This window comes from Eucalyptus grandis, chromosome 3 (assembly GCF_016545825.1).
Source record: "Eucalyptus grandis isolate ANBG69807.140 chromosome 3, ASM1654582v1, whole genome shotgun sequence".
NCBI lineage: Eukaryota > Viridiplantae > Streptophyta > Magnoliopsida > Myrtales > Myrtaceae > Eucalyptus > Eucalyptus grandis.
In genome coordinates this window covers 53948764-53969136 of record NC_052614.1, presented here as the reverse complement: position 1 = coordinate 53969136, position 20373 = coordinate 53948764, and the positions used below count along the sequence as shown (strand labels likewise).

Sequence of the window (20373 nt, the reverse complement as noted above, 5' to 3'; positions counted from 1 at the left end):
ACAATAAATTACCCCTAATCTAATTGATGAAGGAATATCAGCTCAATGCCGTCATCTGCCTCATGAGATTGGAGCAATATATTTTATGTTTTGATGCAGATAAGTTTCTCAGAAATGATTGTTGCGTGCCAATTTGCTTTAATCTAGTAATAGGCAGTTTCGAAGAAGGACGTGTGCAGTGCATAATCAGAACAATTAGTGGTTACCAATGCTTAAGCATAGTCATATGAATATCGAGGTCTTGTTTGGGGAAGGAGAATTGACTAAAACTCAACCAAATTGGACATTTCTCGACAATCAATGCTTAATCAACAAGAAGACCCAGAAACTAATGGCAAGAACTTTAACAATTGGGCATCTCACATGCCAACTCATCATCGTTGATGTTTTAAATTTTTAATCCTAGTCATATAAATATCGCAGTCTTGTTTGGGGAAGGTGAATTGACTAGAACTCCACCAAAATGGACTTTTCACAAAAATCAATCCTTAATCAACAAGAAGATCTGTAAACAAATGGGAAGAACTTCAACTATTGGACATCTCAACACACTGAATCAAAATCTTTAATGTTTTAAATGCTCAATCCACCGACTGAAAAAAAAAATGCTTAATCCCAGTCATATGAATATCATGGTCTTGTTTAGGGTGCGAAAATTGACTAAAACTCAACCAAAATGGACATTTCCCAAAAATCAATGCTTAATCAACAAGAAGAACCGGAAACAAATGGCAAGAACTTTAACAATTGGACATCTCAACATGCCAAACCAATGTTGTTGATGTTTTAAATGCTTAATCCTAGTCATATGAATATATTGGCCTTGTTTGGGCAAGGAGAATTGACTAAAATTCAACTAGGATGGACATTTCCCAAAATCAATTCTTAATCACGAGAAGACCTGGAAATGAATGGCAAGAACTTCAACAATTGGACATCTCAATATGCCGAATCAATATCTCTTTGAAGTGCTTAGTAAGAATTCCAAACCTTGATTCTTTTAATCAGAGAAAAATTTCTTTGTGAAACTGTAATCTAAGATTGTGTCTGATATGAGTTGCTAGGTTAATTCTGAATATTGTTGAGCTATAAAATCATGCTGTAAAACAACTTTTTGGTGTCGAATTGTGGATTTTATAAAATCGATTTGGTATTTTGTTTAGTCCAAGTGAAATTTCGAAGTTTGTTGTGTATTATTGCAGCTAGATTCAATCTATTGTGGATCTACTTCCACTTATTAAAACTTACCAAGCTAGCACGGAAAAGGAACTCCGCATTTTTAGGCACAGAACAGTATGCCCATGTATACACATTGACAAAATAAAGGCCGTTCGCTTGTGCTTGTGAGAAAAAAAAAACTTCAAAAGTTTAATATGTAAAGAAATTTACATGTATATGAAGATTCGAATAGTTTTAGGACAATGATCCATTGGAAACTCCATATGTAACTTATCATCATAAATCTTCTCCTTTTTTTTCCCAAATTAATAGGAGAAGGTGAGCTAGTCTCCAAAATCGCATTGTCCACATTGAAGAGTCTCATGCCACTCAAGTGAGTTTTATGTATCTATTCTTTCAACTCCCCTTACATAGAAAATCTAACCAAACATAACCTTAATCTATAAATGTGCAAGGACTTTCTCCGTTTCTTGAATATTCTGAAATTCCTAGCTCATTTTTAGTACTCCACTTTTTTCTTTAAAAAATTTACTTCTTTTTTTTTCCAATCCAATGAACGCCTACATCGAATTGTATTACTTTTAGCTCTCAGTATTATACAGTAGTATAAATCTCCCCAACACACCCCCCCAGGGGGAAAAGAAGTGAATCAATTTACTAGCTTTGCACATAATTATAGGTGTGACTTGTCATAATTCATTATTTTTTATCATTATTACTTCTTTTTTGCAGGTGCACATAATTGATGGGAAGAATTTTGAAGGTGAGCTAGTCTCCAAAATCGCATTGCCTCAAAGGGTGCCCCATGGATTTCATGGGACCCTTGTGCCCAAGCCAACTCAAAAATATGTCCTGAGGGATATAAATATATATTTCCAGTCAGAATCATAGTCTCAGGATCATCATTAGCATATTGAATTGTCTTCCTAAGTTTTCTCCCTTTTGCAAATGTTTTTGTTTTGTTGGTTTTATATGTATTTTCATGATTTTAATACATTTTAAATCGTGGTTTTTCCTAGGTAAGGCTAAGAGTGCTTTTTTTTTTTTAAAAAGAAAGGGACAAGAAAGAAGTCAGTCAGTGGGCAATGGGAAAACTATTAGATTAAGGCAATCACCTATTTAGACCCATTTTTTAAAAAATCTTAAGCTCCCACATTATTCACTACCCTCATCTTTAAAGGATGTGAAAATAAGATTTTGGGTCAATCTTCAACTTTCTATATCACGTGTATTCCGGCGAAAATATAGGCAGTAAGAACTCAGAGCCAAATTAATGCAGCTTTTGAAATTCTAGGGGAAGAGTGGAGGAATAAAACAAAAGAAACTACAAACAAAAACCTCATTTTTTTAATCTAATAACAACTTACGTCTGTTTTTGCAAATATCATTATTTAACCTCAAAGAAAAATTTTACATTGAAAATACCAAATGGCCCTACTTTACAAACTCATTTTAGCATCTTACTTAGGATTTTGGTGATTTAATTTCTATTTGGTTTTAAGTATTCATGATGGGTGTGAAAATTTGGCACATAGGAATTAAAATCATCTGCATTGAAACAAAATTCAAACCAAAGCGGTTGCAGAACTAAAAGAAGTGATGCAAAATCTTCCTCCATTGCAAATACTATCAACTAGCAAGAGAATCCTCTAGACCGATGCTAGTCACGAATATTGGTTAACCATATTGTTTCAAGAAATTGAAAGTAAGCAAAACATTTATGCTTACAAGAATGAAAAATTTTCTCAGGTTGAAATGTATTATCATTCTACTTTCAATAAAACATTGATAGTAAAAAATTGAATAAAAAAATTTGAATGCCATTTTATTGGCAATAATTTCCTAGTGGAATTAGATATGACATTTTTTTCCCCAGATGACCAAATTCAAATAGAAGTAGATTCCCCATTCTCAGCTACTTCGATAGGCTAAATGGTTTTCAAAATATTCTTTTGAAACCAAGCATATTGTAGGAAAGAAAAATGTTCTTGCCGATTTTCTCTCCTGACCAAATGCACCATCAAAAATCAACATGTACATTTTTAGGCATGCGTTTCATCAAAAAGAAAAGTACAAGTTGAAAGACTACAAAATTGGTCAAGCCTGGAATATCCTTATGAAATCATTGAATAGATTCAAAATGATGGCCTCACAAAAAAACCTTGATAACCTCATGTGGCAACACCATATAGATTTATTCAGATTCCATGGAGGCTTAATTATTTATCCATTAATCTAGAAAGAAGATGATTTCCTTGATCAGCTTCGATAATTGTTTTAGTACTTAACTAATAGTACTCAATAGCCATTGAATTTCTCACTAGAAAATGTATTGTCAAGTTAAACAAACTGATTGCACTTCGGCATAATAAAGAGAGTGAAAGTGACAAGAACCTCTTGATTGTGCTTAATTGGTTTTATCCTCCTATTTACTGGAAATGCCTCTTTCTATAAGAACTGAGAACTACTCCCCCAGTCAAAAACAAAAACACATAAAGTTGTGTTTTCGTCCGACCATGGACTTTTGTGCGACATAATAGTACTCTTACCAATGCACCGGAAGGAATAGAGACCACCACCTATAAGCCTCTATCACATCATCAAGAAGCCCGTATTTACATATCATTTCCTAACCACGTCGGATCTGTCGAATACAACTACAGACAACTGCAAAAAGTCATATGCCAAGAAAATCAAACCATTCTTGAAGAAGTATGAGATTACTTTACACCTATCCCATGGGACCACTATGGTCTTATCTCTGAAGCCAGACAAGCACTTGAGGAATTCAATTAAGCATAGAATCAAGTAAGGACACCTCCATCACAAGAACAAGAAATGGTAGACATGGATGATCCCGCACAATCCTCTCAAAAATCCTACGCTCATGCATTCTATGCCCCATGGGGAGGTTTTTTTTTGTCAATATCCCTATGATCAAGGACCTTTGTCCTTATCTCTCGAAATGAATCCCAGCACAATCTCCCATTATGCCTAAACAATAAACTAGCCCCAACCAGTCATGCCTGCTGACACTCCAAGACCCTCCAGGATTCATGAAGAAAAACCTGATTCAAGCAATCAAAGTATGTGGAATACCCTGATCTCACAAAAGGGATCCTCTCATAATATCCTGATAGTCCTCTCGTTGATATTGGAATGGAACAACGCTATGAGGAGGAATAGCTGGCAAGACATAATTTTGATGATTCAAACTATGACTCTAACTCTCAAGATGGTAGATAGACCTATAACAAAAGTTATTGTAACATAGGTCAATGTAACCGAGAAAATGTGTTCCAAGACCCGTGAGCTTGGTCTTTATTTTTTGTAACTTGTTAATGCTGTTGACACCTATTTTTAGCAAATCTAGGAAAATAAAGAAAATAAAAATTGCATTGGAACAAATAAAAGGAAAAAATGAAAAAAAAAATGAGGGAAATTGATTTGATTGATTATGCAAATTTTTATTAGTGCAGGTTTTCCTTGACCGAATTTAATCCCAGCGAATCTCTCGAGCAATACTTGTCCTCCGGCACCTCATATCATCTAGAATAATTCCCAACCGAGAATCCTAGAACCTCTATGTGTTCCAAGACCCGTGAGCTTGGTCTTTATTTTTTGTAACTTGTTAATGCCTATAAAAAAATAAAGATGGTGTAATGTTTGGGGCAGAGTCTCTTCAAGTAAAATATGTGCTTATGCAAATTCTCTCCATATCTCTCCAAAACATTTTCTTCTTACAAAAAAAATGTCATGGGTTAAATTAGTTTTATTATTTATGATAAAATGCATTCTTTTAGGAAAAAGAAAAATGTCATACGCACGTCATTAGGGCTAGATTCACTTTGGGATGCATGTCATTTAGTATTTTTGCTAGGCCTATTTAATTAGAATCATCTAAGAAATGCGGTTCTACTAAGTTAGAGAATCTTGACATCTTTGAGCATCCTTATGCTCTGATCCAAATTTCCGAGCAATTAACAGTTAAAAGGTAGTCCCTTAAAGATTTAAACAAAGGTTCGCCTATTGTGAGATAATATATCTACTGCAACTAACATGGTATTCTCTAGTTCTAAGCATTTATCAGAATGAATACATTAAAATTTCGCATAAATGTTTAAAATTAAATTGATAAAATTACAAAATTTGAGACGGAATTGATATTTGTAAATAAATTTAGGATTGATTGGATGGGTACCTCGTACAAGAACCTTAGCATTTTGGCCATCCGAAAAGTGAAAATCCATGGCTCTTTGGATAATATGTCAGGCTGTCTTTTAGGGAGAAAATGACGCATCTTGTGTACTTGTATCGATCAAAAAGATTCATCTCTTTTTTTAGGAAAAAAGCTTAAACTGAGAAAAATATTTAAAAATATATTACATCCGATCAAAGGGTTTTGAATGTTTCGCAATGAGTAAATTCGAAATTTAATGAACCATGATGTTTGGGAAAACAAGAAGCCTCAGCAGTTGTCTATTTCGTGGAAAATCAGTGACTTTGAAAATAGGTTTCCTGATTTTAATCGAGTTTATCTCGTAAAAAAAAAAAGAATTGAGATATTTTTGTTATTAAAAACAATCTATACCTAGATGATTTTGTTGACTAATATCTACACACAGCATTTCTCTCTTCCGTCGGCCCGTCGGAATGATTCCAATTTTCAAAAAGCTGAAATCATAATAAATACAAGGATTGACACTTAAAAAATAGAGTTAATACCCTGAAAAATCCCAAACTGGTACATTTGTGACAAATTTACCATAAACTATTTTTTTGACCACAAAAAACCTTAAACTGATATGCCTTTGACAAATTTACCCCAAATCGATACACTTGTGACAAATTTACCCTCAATTAGTTTTTGTTAAATTTTACCGTTAAAATATTAAGTTAAATAACACGTGACAGTTGATTGATATACCAATTTGGGATTTTATGCTCCATTTGTCATAATTTACAATTTTTGTGATTTTTTTGGTGATATTAATCTAATTTAGTGGAGGGTATATTTGTCACAAATTTATCATTTCGGAATTTTTTATGGTCGAATAAATTAGTTTTGGGTAAATTTGTATAAATGTACCAGTTTAAGGTTTTTTATAGTTAGTCGGGGTAAATTTGTCACAAATGTACCAGTTTGGAGTTTTTTATGGTAAAAAAAAATAGTTTGAGGTAAATTTGTCACAAGTGTACCAGTTTGGGGTTTTTCAGGTATTAACCCTAAAAAATATGAGAAATGCTTGTCCTAAAATGTGCTGCACAATTAGTAGATAACCATATACGGAATGAGAGGTATACTGAAATCCCAAATTCCAACATCAAGGACAAAAAATGAGCTCTGGTGGATCACAATAAACTAATGTGCGGAAAATAAACGAACAATTAAAAAAGTACTATAGATTATATTAAACTTAAAGGAGGAAAGTACTAGAGTTCAATATTAAAATGAGGGGAAAGTGAGGCAAGCGAAAAATAAGTAAGAAAATTAAAATGAGCAAGATAATTGGTTTGGACACGAAATGTTTTGGGTGTATATCAAATCCTCTTTCCATCTTGACTTTTAGAAAATTTAACCCAAATGTAGGGAGGTCACATGTATAAAAGAGCAAACAATCACTCATTGAAATTGCACATATTCTAATTTAATGTTATTAGATAATCCAAAATTTTAAATTAATAGGTAAAATGAGACCACACATAAGCAAAAAACATATAAACCTCACAGTCAAACAACGTGGAATATCTCAACAACCATTCTCAAGTGTAAGCCATGTGAGTTGGATTAAGAATGACACGTAAAATAGGATAATTGTCCAAAACATCCTTAGATCTATTGTATAGTGGCTGATTTATTCCAAAAATTTTCAATTTGGCAAATTTACTTCTAAACCTTTTGACTATATGTTAATATAATATTACCAGCCGATTTTAGTCTCGAAAATTAATGACGTTGACGTCAACCATCTCACTTGATATAGCCGACACTGATGTAGACATTTTTGTAATCAATTTTTTTCCTTGTATTTTTATTCCTACAACTTTTTTTTCTCTATTTTGCCAATTTTCCTCCACCAACCATCGTTGTGATCAGTGGAGGATGGAGGTCATCGGACTCGCCTAGATCTAGTGGACATCACAGCCTTCACTAGATCTAGGCAAGGGCGTCTTGCTTCATGTCGCTTCACCTCATGTCACCTCGCCTTACCTTGCCTTGTTGTGTTGCATTGTGGCCCTCGTCTCATCCACAAGGCCAGCAATTGGTGGAGGGATATACAAAAATAAAAATAAAAAAAAAGGAGGGGGGGGAAATTTAATGAAATAATTGCAAACTTATCTATATTAGTGACAACCATAACATGTTAACGATTTTTAGCCAAAATTAGTCGAAAGAATTACATTGACAAATCCTTAAAATTATTGTAACTAAATTGGTCAAAGTAAAAAGTTTCGAATTGAATTCACTATCATAAAATAAATTTAAGAATTTTTTGGATAATTTTCTCCTCCAATATCCAAGGTCTCTATATTCCATTGAGTTTTGTTTTAACACCATCTGTTTTTTGGTGATTTTTATTTCAACTCCACCTTTAGAGGATCCTAAACCCAATTTTTTATCCACTACTTTTGTTCCTAACTAATAACTACTATAAATGCTTTCCTTTGCAATCTCACGCACATGTTTTTATTTTAGCACTTCGATTAATATATATTTTACAACTATCTAATTATTGATGGAGAGAGTAGAATAAATGAAATATCAATTTGTCTTTCAGCTTGTCGCAACCTCCCTTTCCGGCACCCTACAACCTCCCTTTCCGGCACCCTACACACGGGCGCGTGTAGATACTAATAGCTTGCTAAGTATTAAGCTTAGCCCGAACTCTCCTCAGTCTACTAATTCACAACTTTTGGTCCACGTTTTTTTTACTTACAAATCAATTTTAAATAGAATCACTACTAATCAATTTGAGATTGATTGACTAGAAATCCATGTAAAATATTAGGAGAAATATTTTACTCCTACACAATCAGAAAAATTAATATTAATGACTTAATTACACTAATTAATCAATTAATGACATTCCAATAAATAATTTTATTTAAACCATGAGTTTTTTTTAAAAAAAATTTCAAGGATTTTTCATATATTTGTGAAGAATTAAAACCATCTTTTGAGCTTTTTCTGATTTTTTGAAAAATGTAAATCTTTTGGGATTTTTCTGATTTTTTGAAAAAAAATCGGATTTTTAATTAAAATAACAATAAAAACAAAAGCTGACCCTGGTCGGCAGACCAGCAAGCCGGCCTGATTGCGATCCGGCCCGACCTACCCGGGTCGAGCCTCTGGGGGCTGGAGGTGAGCTTTCCCCACCCTTGTCTTTTATTTTTTTTGATAAGGTCCTTTGTCTTTATTTTTTCACTCTCTTTCTCCTATCTCTCTAGACGTTGTCACACTAGGAAAGAGTAAACCCCACCTTTTGTAATCCATGGACCAAGAGACAACAGATAGACCCTTTCTATAAATTTAAAAAATAAAAAAAATTAATTCCCCTCCTCCTCTTGTTTTTTTTTTTTTTCTTTTTCTTTTCTTTACCTCTCTCCTTGCGTCTCTTGAGTGGCTCATTCTTCTACAGGAAATGGGCGAACGACTGCCGACCTCACCTTCCCCGATGACCGCCGGTTCAAACGCCACACTCTTAACCTCGCCGGCCAAGAACCAACCGCTAGTGGAACCATGATGCATGCCGATGATAACCATGAAACGAGGCAGATCGAGCAAAAGATGTATGTGGAGATCTACCGAAATGTATTCGACAAACCACGAACACCAAGAACGGATAGGAAACCAAGAATGAATGCATACATCTCAACCGGGGAATTCATCAAAACACATAGGGTGCATCGGCAGATGGGGGTTAGAGATGAAGACAACGAGCTCGAATTCAGGCCGTGATTCAAAGCCGACGACACCCGAAACCTTGCGACCGCATTTCGTACATAAATGAGGTCGGGACTCGCTCGGACCGGGCAACGGGAGCCCGATCCGACGGGCCCGAAACGGAGAATAAAAGGAAAGGAAAGAAAAGGGGGGGCCGTCGACGGGGTTCCCTACCTGGCTCAAAGACGTCGGACGGCGGACGAGCTAGATAGATCCCGCTGCTTCCGTCCGCCTCGTTCGTTCCCGAGCCAAGATCCTCAGGGAACCGACACCAACTCAACAAAAGCGGGACCTACCGCAGCTTCGACGAGAACAAGGCATGCCGGCGGCCGGCGACCGGCGACCGGCGACTTCACCTTGTCACTCACTCTCAGTCTCAGCTCGAGCTCCCTCTGCCTCAGATCTCAAGCTTCTCTCTTCGTGTGCTCACTCTCGGGCCTCGGGCCTCCCCTGATGTCCTTCCGGGGAAGTCCTCCGAGCTCGCGGCGTTTTTGTGCTCCTTTCCTCGGCTCTCAAATGCCCTATTTATAGGCCAAGGAGGCCGGTCGACGGAGGTGGACCGGCCGCCGGTCCTCGGCGCGCCAACCGGCCTTGCTGCGGCCGAACCGGCATTCCCTTTAGCCGCGAAGGCCTGCTCGGTATTAAAAATGCGTCCCATCCGTCCGGGTTTCTCGCCGGATTTCACGCTGCTCCGTCCGGCGGCATTGATGGGGGCGCCCCCTCCCTCGTCGGTCTACCCTGTCCCGCCTCGGTACGGTGTCCTGCGCGCGAGTTGCAGGGAAGAGGAAAGAAGGAAGGAGGGAGGCGGGGCCGGACCGAAAGGGAAATAAGGCTGGGCTTAGGGCCTGCATGGGAGAAAAGAGGAAGAAAGTGAGCACGAAGGCCTAGGCCCCGTGGGCTTCTTTTTTTTATAAAAAAAATAGATATTTGCAAATAGGATAATAGAAGGGAAAATAAAATAGAAAATACAACTTAGTAGATGCAAATGATATTAATACCGAGGCGATGCAAAAAATCTTTTTGTTAAGGCCAAATTGATCCCTAATTTTCTATGCAATTTTAATCCTAAATATTTAGCCAAAACTTAAGTGTCGACACAAATCAATTTAATCACTTACAAATCTTGTAGAGACTTGAAAGTTTATTTTCTATATATGATTATTTAAAAAAAAAACTTGAAATGATCATGAAAGACCATGAAATCCAAATTCTCACGAATGATGTTAAATCTCTTTGAGCAAATCCATAGTAAAAGTTTATGGGGATGCATTAATACATACTCAGCTTGCCATTTATCAATCTGTTTGAAATGCTCCATGCTCGTAGGTTCACATAATTGATGTGAAGGATTTCGAAGGCGAGCCAGTGGCGAGGATAAGGTTGCCTTAGAGATTGCCATACGGATTTCATGGCACTTTCATGGCCACACCTAATAAACAATAATTAGGCCACAAGATGTCAACAACTTAATGCCATCATTAAGTTCCTCTTGGCTCGATAAGTATTAGCATGTCTTAAATCTATGTAATTATGACTCGCTATGACTATGCCATGGGGATGTACTTGGTCAACTTCTGCGTGTTTATGGAAGTCTAGACATATTTGGATGTGCTCTTCAATTATTTGAATTTGGTAATATATGTATGTGAGTTGCGAATGGTTCATTCTATAAAATACATCGAATTTGGAATTTGTCAACTTCAGAGTATGTCTTGACCCAAAAAAAAAAAAAAAATCAAAGTACGAATGGATACATCAATTTATAAGAGAGGGATAGCATGAGAGTTCTTGGAACTTAACACGTTAGTTTGCCATTGTTTAGATACGCCACTTAATGGCATTAAAGTGCATTATGTACATATGTTTCATAGCCTCCCAAATATAAGGTTAATCTATTCCTAATGTGATTTTGAAACACTTTGCACCTGTCTATGTGACTTCAGTTTGGTCACATCAATAAAGTAAAGGAAGCCCGTAATATGCTTGTCACTGGTATTCTACTTCAAATTTTGCCCATCAGTATCATTTCATAGGAAATCCGCATGGTATGCGCAAGGAGACAAGTTAGTTCATTAATGAATTTTTATCCTCTATACATGCTAACTATGATCAATCAGCATTATTTAAGCCATAATGTAATGCGGATTTTGATATTTGAATATTTACAGAATGTCGCGATCATACGCTTGTGTTTGTAATTTATCATGGTATTTCCAAAGAGTTTAAATTTGTGCGAGCTTCACTTATCCAAAAAAAATTCTTTTATCTTGTCCTGAGGAAGTTGTCTTGGAGTTGTTGCCTAATAAGATCGATTTACTACTTTGAAAGCATATTGCACTACCTTGTCTGTCTCGGAGTTGTTCTAGACAAAAGGCTAAAATTTGAAGAGTGCATATAATGTCTAGATATGCCTACGTTTACGGCCTGCTTGACTATTTAGTTGGTAAGTTTCAGGACAAGAACTATGAAGAATATTATCATTTTGAGATTGGAATCTAAGAAACTCTTTTTATCAATATTTCATAACATTATCAAGACAAAACATCTTGATATCTTGTGAATATTGTATATTTATCTTGCAAACAATGTTACGGTGGATATGGGCAAGTTTAGATAGATTTTTTTTTAAAGATGAAACCGTATATAAATAGCTCCTTTAATCTCTCCGAAACTTTTTCGATCGAATCACATAGATGTTATTAAAATGTACCAAACAAATAGATTTTTTTTCAGGAGTTAAAAAATGGAGTTCGTCCGCCAATATTTCGTCCTCTTGCGAATATTGTCAAATAAACAAGCCGGTCATGACCCAAAATGTCTAAGATTCCACAATCTGTTTTTCTCTCCTGTCCCTTTTTGCTAATGTCTCCTCAAGAGAGAGATTAATTTAAACCGAAGTAAGTTAAAATCCATCCGCGTCGACAAACGACAGCTGGGTTTCTTTTTTTAGACGGGCAAAGTCGATGAAGATGGTCTATTGTCTCTTTCTCTCTCTCTCCCTCTCTCTTTTCTATTTTAATTCTTTTCCCTCAAATTTTTGCTGTTTTTGAATATCTGAGAATTATAAAATTACTATATGTCCGCAATGTTTAGGTGTTATTTAAAAATAGCTTAACAGTCTCATCAGTGTAAACATGATCTTTTTGTAGCGAAGGATATGTTTCGGTGTCGTAAAAAGCTCTCTCTCTCTCTCTCTCTCTCTTCCCTCTCCCTCTCCCTCTCTCTCTAGTAATTTAATCTTCGTCTGTGGCTTCAATTTTCATTGTAGATATCCACCAAACGGGGACCACTTTGTAGATAACATTTGCAGCTCTCAATGTTCTGTTTTTTGTTTCTCGTGGCGAAAATATACAAGCGATTTTAGCACTCTCAACATGAAAAAGAAAGGAACTCGTCCTTTCTAGGTTAAGTGTGGCATTGATTTCTAGCCACAATTTGATGATGCGGACATCATCAAATTGAAATTAGAGAGATGCATTTTGAAATTACCTCGTTGACACGTATATATGACGTCTCAAATTAAATTCAAATTGCTCGGTGTAGTATATTTGTGACAAATTATACAATTGCTATTTGACCTTCGATCTCAAAAGGTTATGTTGAGTTATAAGTGAACTTTATGACATGACACTCCCAAGTATACCTTTTCAAATATTTTCGTCAACTTGAGGATACTTGATGGGCGTTTATCTTATTTGAAGGGAAAAAGGAAATTATAAAAGGGAGACATCGAGATGAGAGAGAGAGCGATCACCGTCGAATTTGTCTGCAATTTTTGTCCATGCCCGTTTCTGCTCACACGCATCATGTTCAAGCGAGCATCTGGGGTGCCTCTTAATGGATATAGTCATTCATTATAATGACCTAGTATATGAGAATCCTACAGGTTTCTTGCATGATTTCGTCATGTGTTATATTAAATATGCCTCGTCTAATAATAAGTGGCGGTTTCATCATGGCCAACGAGGGTCGCCGGGTGAACGCCAAAACTTCTAGAATCTACAGTTGAGTTAAGAAAAGAACTCTTTTCTTATAGCTCTATCAAGTTCCTTTGCTGTAAACTATTCCGTCCTCTTGTTTGATCATGCAAAGTTGCTAGCAAGTACAGATAACCATGATAAAAATTGCCAATTTAAAGTGCAAACATTAACTAGATAATCCACATCAGTACCCATTGATGAGTGATCCAGCAGCAGTCATCGTTGCTTTCCCTCACTTACCAAATTTGAAGGTATATCATGGTGATAAAGAATGAACTACAACCAGTAGAGACCGGACAATTAGAAGAACTCCTGAGAAAAAGAAGCCGTCAATTTTTTTTTATCAAAACTGAAGACTCAAATAATACCCAATTTCCACCGAGAGGATGGTCCTATTTATTGTGAATAACATTCCAAGTTGGAGCATTAGAGTCCGTTATCTTCTTCATTGTCTCACTGGCTAGAGTCTCTACTGTAAGAGATAGATAATGTAGATGATCAACACGAAACTGTCTGAGTAGACATCGCTTTTAGGTCCAGATGAAGACGACATTATGCTTTTCTAATAGCACACTAATAAGTAGTAGTAATGTAACAAATCCATTTCCATCAATTTTTTTACACAGACAAAGGGAAATTAGATAACATATCCACGTTCTTTATAATCACAAGACCGTGGTCAGACGAAAGTACCGGCCATCAAGCTAATTATCACTTTATTTCTGCTCGCAACTGCTCCTTAATTAAACTTAACCGAAATTGGACTCCTGACAGAGTACTTCTTGGAATCCCACCTCAGAAATCCTTGGGTGAATTTGGCAACATCCTGAGTGGAATTGGCACGGCTGAGTGTGATTGAATACGTTGCTTTCTGGTTCAATTTTGAGAAGGTGAGTTTGTTAGGCTTCACGGTGACATGCACACCCTGTGGAGGAACGACCGTGACAACATAAGGCGAATAGTCCGTTCCGACATTAGTCACAGTCCTAGTAAAAGTCTGTGGAGGTCCGAGGTTGACCGAAAATGAGGGGTAGTTCAGCTCTCCCTCGGGAATGCTAGATACTCCCGAACATTTGACTGGTTTGTGAACAATTGTAGCCACCTGCTTGTCGGTGTATCCCAGACCACAGAGATAAGGAATGTAATCGTCGGGATGCATGTCATAAATGAATCCTGGGTCAATGGCCTTTTCAGGATCGACATGGCCTGCTCCAATGGCAAAGACATCCGCCGGTTGAAGCCTTTCGTCCAAGATTGGGTTTTGCTTGACGTTCAGCTGCTTAGCCGTCGTCATGATAGCCGATTTGATTGCTGCTGGAGACCAGTCTGGATGAATGCCCTTTATCAAAGCCGCGATGCCACTGAGGTGGGGGCAAGACATGGAAGTGCCAGAAATAATATTAAAGTAATACTTTGCTTTTGTGTCATTTCTGATGGGAAACGGCCATGCTGCTAATATGTTCACGCCAGGACCAATAATGTCTGGCTTTAGAATTCCCGGGCTAATCAAGCTCGGGCCTCTCGAAGAGAAAGAAGTGAGCGCAGGAGCGGTCGGGTTTCCAAACACTGTTCCTTTGAACATGATGGTAGCAGTAGGAGTTCTAGTCGCATTGATGTAGGCTTTGATCTTATTACCAGCGAAGTAGCTAACATGAGACGCAGGGAGGACATAAGCATCGGCCAAGGTACTGAATCCATCGATTTCTTGGTTCATCATAATCATACCAGCCCCACCTGCTCTTTTCACCTCAATCGCTTGGAAATAGCGGCCGACGAACCCTCTTTCACACAAGACAATCTTCCCTTCTACTTGACTGCTTTTTAATTGTCCGGGGACACAGTATATGGACCCTTCCGTACCATCGATTCCAGGATACACAAGTGGCAGTAAAGTTGAAGGGAAGGAGGGTTGATATATTGTCTCACCTTCATATTCCTCTCCATTTCCGAGTTTTACATTGGAGACAATGTTTCTATCGATGGTGCTCGCCCCGACGGTGAGAATCCATGGAGCCTCGTTCGATAGCGACTCTGAGAAAGGACCGGAATTCCCAGCAGAGCAGCTCACGAAGACACCTCTCTGAACGGCTGCAAAAGTGGCTACCGCGATGCCATCCATATAAAATGGAGCAGAGCCACCACCAAGCGAGATGGAGATTACGTCAACGCCATCTGCGAGGGCTGCATCAAGTCCAGCAAGTATGTCGCCCAGAAAACAATCTGTAGAGCACACTTTATAGATCGCCAAGTGAGCATATGGAGCCATGCCAACTGCCGTGCCTTCAGCCATCCGGAGCGTATTGGCTTGTTGCACAGAAGCGCCAGCTGCAGTGCTGGCCGTGTGAGTGCCATGTCCGTCATCGTCAATCGGAGGCATGGTCACATTTTTCTTAGCCGAGCTGTCGAAGGTCTTGGCACCTATTAACTTGTTATTACATTGGGAAGGCTTGAAGTCACACCTCCCTTTCCATTTGGCTGGCGGGGGCGGCATTCCATCTCCGCTGAATGAAGTATGGTCCGGGGTTACACCAGTATCCATGATTCCAATGATTATTCCTTTTCCCATGGTGGAACTATTGGAAGATCCCTGATTCAGTGGCAAGCCCAAAAACTGGGGGCTGTGCGTTGTCTGGAGGCTATATATTTGCTCAGGGTGAGCTGCTACAAATCCAGGCTTATCCTGCATTGTGGCGACTTCATCAGGAGTCAGTCTTGCTGCAAAGCCGGTCATCACATTCTGGTAAGAGTAAAGCAGGCGCCTCTCGTTCCTTGAGGTGGTAGAATCTGTGGGCAAAAACGAGTAATACCAGGATTCGAGATCCTTCAACTCAGAAAGGCGCTGGCCATCAGGGGGAGTCACGTGGACAATGTAGGTTTGTAAGTCACTGGTCTGTGATCGAGTTGGAGATGATTGGCCATTGGCAAGACAAAACTGCAGACTGGAAAGCAAGACGATTAGGCAGAGGAGATGAGCGAAAGCCATTGGTGGTGTTATTCTAGAATGCGGATTCGAGTATATTGGAAATGGTGAGATTTGTGTTTGGCGACTAACGGGAGCGTCTATTTATACAGAAGCTGGGATGGAGGTATGGTCAGCTTGGGCATATCCGATCAGTCTGTGTGTCTAATTCTTGCAGTTCCTTTAAGAGCATTATCGTTTGACCATCTAAACGTAGGAGTTGCGGGAAAAGTTGGCTTGAAGGATTCTCTTTTAATAGGATGATCTTAATTCTTCGTGTTCCTCTCCTCTTGATAGCTTGCATATGGTGGAGGTTGTTGCACTGATGAGCATACGCGGAGTAGGACCATGATATTACTTGTAGCTTTGAACCTGTTCTCGTGATTATTTTGTCATCAGATTCTCCCTTCTAAATCAGGATTTTAAACAGAACCGCCTGAAAAACCGGCAAAGATAGATCAAAGTGAAGATTATCACTTGCACGCCCATTGTTAACTAATCCCTTGTACTAGTTACAGCGCTCACTTGACATTTCTTTAATGATACCACCAAGCACGTTTTACATATGAATTTGCAAAATCTGCAGATGGTGCAAGAAATTACCACAATAAATTACCCCTAATCTAATTGATGAAGGAATATCAGCTCAATGCCGCCATCTGCCTCATGAGATTGGAGCAATATATTTTATGTTTTGATGCAGATAAATTTCTCAGATATGATTGTTGTGTGCCAATTCGCTTTAATCTAGTAGTAATAGGCAGTTTTGAAGAAGGACGTGTGCAGTGCATAATCAGAACAATTAGTGGTTACCAATCAGCATCAAGAGCAAATTCAGCTATTAGTCAAGAAGACATCAGTTGATGTTTCAAATGCTTAAGCGTAGTCATATGAATATCGAGGTCTTGTCTGGGGAAGGAGAATTGACTAAAACTCAACCAAATTGGACATTTCTCCACAATCAATGCTTAATCAACAAGATGACGCAGAAACTAATGGCAAGAACTTTAACAATTGGGCATCTCAACATGCCGAATCATCATCATTGATGTTTTAAATTTTTAATCCTAGTCATATAAATATCGTAGTCTTGTTTGGGGAAGGAGAATTGACTAGAACTCCACCAAAATGGACATTTCGCAAAAATCAATCCTTAATCAACAAGAAGACCCGTAAACAAATGGGAAGAACTTCAACAATTGGACATCTCAACAAGCCGAATCAAAATCTTTAATGTTTTAAATGCTCAATCCACTGACCGAAAAAAAAAAAAAAAAAAAAAAAAAAGCTTAATCCCAGTCATATGGATATCATGGTCTTGTTTGGGGTGCAAAAATTGACTAAAACTCAACCAAAATGGACATTTCCCAAAAATGAATGCTTAATCAACCGGAAGAACCGGAAACAAATGGCAAGAACTTAAACAATTGGACATCTCAACATGTCGAACCAACGTTATTGATGTTTTAAATGCTTAATCCTAGTCATATGAATATCTTGGCCTTGTTTGGGCAAGGAGAATTGACTAAAATTCAACCAGTATGGACATTTCCCAAAAATCAATTCTTAATCAACGAGAAGACCTGAAAACGAATGGCAAGAACTTCAACAATTGGACATCTCAATATGCCGAATCAGCGTCTCTTCGAAGTGCTTAGGAAGAATTCCAAACCTTGATTCTTTTAATCGAAGAAAAATTTCTATGTGAAACTGTAATTTAAGATTGTGTCGGATATGAGTTGCTAGGTTAATTTTGAATGTTGTTGAGCTATAAAATCATGCTGTAAAAAACTTTTTGGCGTCCTAGAACTGTGGATTTTATAAAATCGATTTGGTATTTTGTTTAGTCCAAGTGAATTGTGCATTATTGTAGCCAAATTCAATCTATTGTGGATTTACTTACACTTAGTAAAACTTACCAAGCTAGCACAAAAAAGGAACTTCACATTTTTAGGCACAGAACAATCTGTCCATGTATACACATTGGCAAAATGGCCGTTCGCTTGTGCTTGTGAGAAAAAGAAAATCTTAAAAGTTTAATACTTATAGAAATTTACATGTATATGAAGATTCGAATAGTTTTAGGACGATGATCCATTGGAAACTCCATATGTAACTTATCATCACAAGTCTTCTCCTTTTTTTCCCAAATTAATAGTATTTCCAACTTCTAACATTATCTTCATCAACACAAGTGACTGCCGTTCCTTTTTTGTCTATATAGAGATGCATGACAAGAAACCATTATAATCAATCTCGAAACACTAAGACTAATGATAATCTTCACAATTATATGTGATTGATTATATTTACCCACAGAAACAGTCACATTCTTAAAACTCACCACTTGAATTTCTTCTTGAGTGATCAAATTTTAATCCTTATGCAACTCATTGAATTTTTACTTCTAGAATTGTCATTCTTGGATCGGTGATTGGGTAGAAATGTTGGAGCAAACATCGAAAATGGACTATCGTAAGTTCAATGGTAGTGGGGACGAGGATGATGGTTGGGTGGCAACTCTTGTCCACGTTGAAGAGTCTACGCATCCATTCTTTTAACTTCCCTTACATAGAAAATCTAAGCAAACATATTCTTAATCTATAAATGTGCAAGGACTTTCTCCTTGAATATTCTGAAATTCCTAACTCAGTTTTAGTACTCCACTTTTTTTCTTTAAAAATTTACTTATTTTTCATTTTTTCCAATCCAATGAACGCTCACCATCTCAACTGGGCATTTCATCAAAACACATAGGCTATGTTTGGTCGTCTGGATTTCTAATCGGGATAAGATTTGGATAGGATAGGATATGAAATCCTGGGATTTTTTTATATCCTGTCCATTGTTTGGTGAATCGCAATATTAAAGTCGGATATGTTTTCATCATATCATGTACATTTTTTTTAAAATATAATTGGCATATCATTATAAATGAACTTAAATGTTTATAAACGGAGATGTTGAAAATCTCTCGTAACACTATTCTTTAATTTATTTTTATTTTATTTTTCCTCTTTTTTATATTATTTTCTTTATTATTTATTTTTCCCCTTTCATCATTATTTAATAAAATTTTATCAAATAGTAAAATGTACTAACATACCTAAAATACAAAAATACCTAAAATATATAATAAATATAAATATTTAATTTATAGATTGAATGTTTATTATAAGATAGAATTAAAATTGAATATATAAATTAAAATAAGATTAATTAAAAATGATTTTTTTATTTTTAATTTCTTAAATTATAATTCAAATATTATTTATAGTGAAATATCATTTCAATTTTATTAATTTAATAAGTTTGTTATTCGAGAGAAATAACTTTCCTGGTATGGACATTAGAAATCCTATCCACCTTTATCCCATCTCCCCCATGGGATAATTTTATCCTGTCTATATCCCATTTATATCCGACTTTATCCTGTCCTGAGCAAGCACCAAACATAGGATATGATAAATCATATCCTATCATGAATTTTATCCTGACTGTCAAACGCAGCCATAGGGTGCATCGGCAGATGGGGGTTAGAGATGAGGACAACGAGCTCGAATTCAGGCCGTGATTCAAAGCCGACGACACCCGAAACCTTGCGACCACATTTCGCACATAAATGAGGTCGGGCCTCGCTCGAACCGGGCAACGGTACCCCCGTCCGGCGGGCTGGAAACGGAGAACCAAAGGAAAGGAAAGAAAAGGGGGGCCCGTCGACGGCGTTCCTTACCTGGCTTGAAGACGTCGGACGGCAGACGAGCTGGATACATCCGGCTGCGTCTGTCCGCCTCGTTCGTGTACGGGAACAAGGCATGCTGGCGACCGGCGACTTCACCTTGTCACTCACTCTCAGTCTCTGCTCGAGCTCCCTCTCCCTCAGATCTCAAGCTTCTCTCTTCGTGTGCTCACTCTCGGGCCTCCCCTGATGTCTTTCCGGGGAAGTCCTCTGAGCTCGCTGCGTTTTTGTGCCCCTTTCCTTGGCTCTCAAATGCCCTATTTATAGGCCAAGGAGGCCGGTTGACGGAGGTGGTCCGGCCGCCGGTCCTCGGTGCGGCCGAACCGGCATCCCCTCAGCCGCGAAGGCCTGCTCCGTATTAAAAAAGCGTCCCATCAGTCCGAGTTTCTCGCCGGATTTCACGCTGCACCGTCCGGCGGCATTGATGGGGCGCCCCCTCCCTTGTCGGTCTACCCTGTTCTGCCTCCAGCGCGCGAGTTGCAGGGAAGAGGAAGGAAGGAAGGAGGAAGGAGGAAGGAGGGGAAGAGAGAGGCCGGGCCGGGCCGAAAGGGAAATAAGGCTGGGCCTTGGG

General features: G+C 37.9%; 1 protein-coding gene across 1 annotated transcript; it reads right to left on the bottom strand.

The window, feature by feature from the left end:
* Positions 1-13843: 13843 nt before the first annotated feature.
* On the bottom strand, positions 13844-16087 carry LOC104439921 (subtilisin-like protease 4). Its single transcript, XM_018870248.2, has one exon. The coding sequence runs from the start codon at positions 16085-16087 to the stop codon at positions 13844-13846; it is 2244 nt and encodes a 747-aa protein (XP_018725793.2).
* Between the last annotated feature and the right edge of the window lie 4286 nt (positions 16088-20373).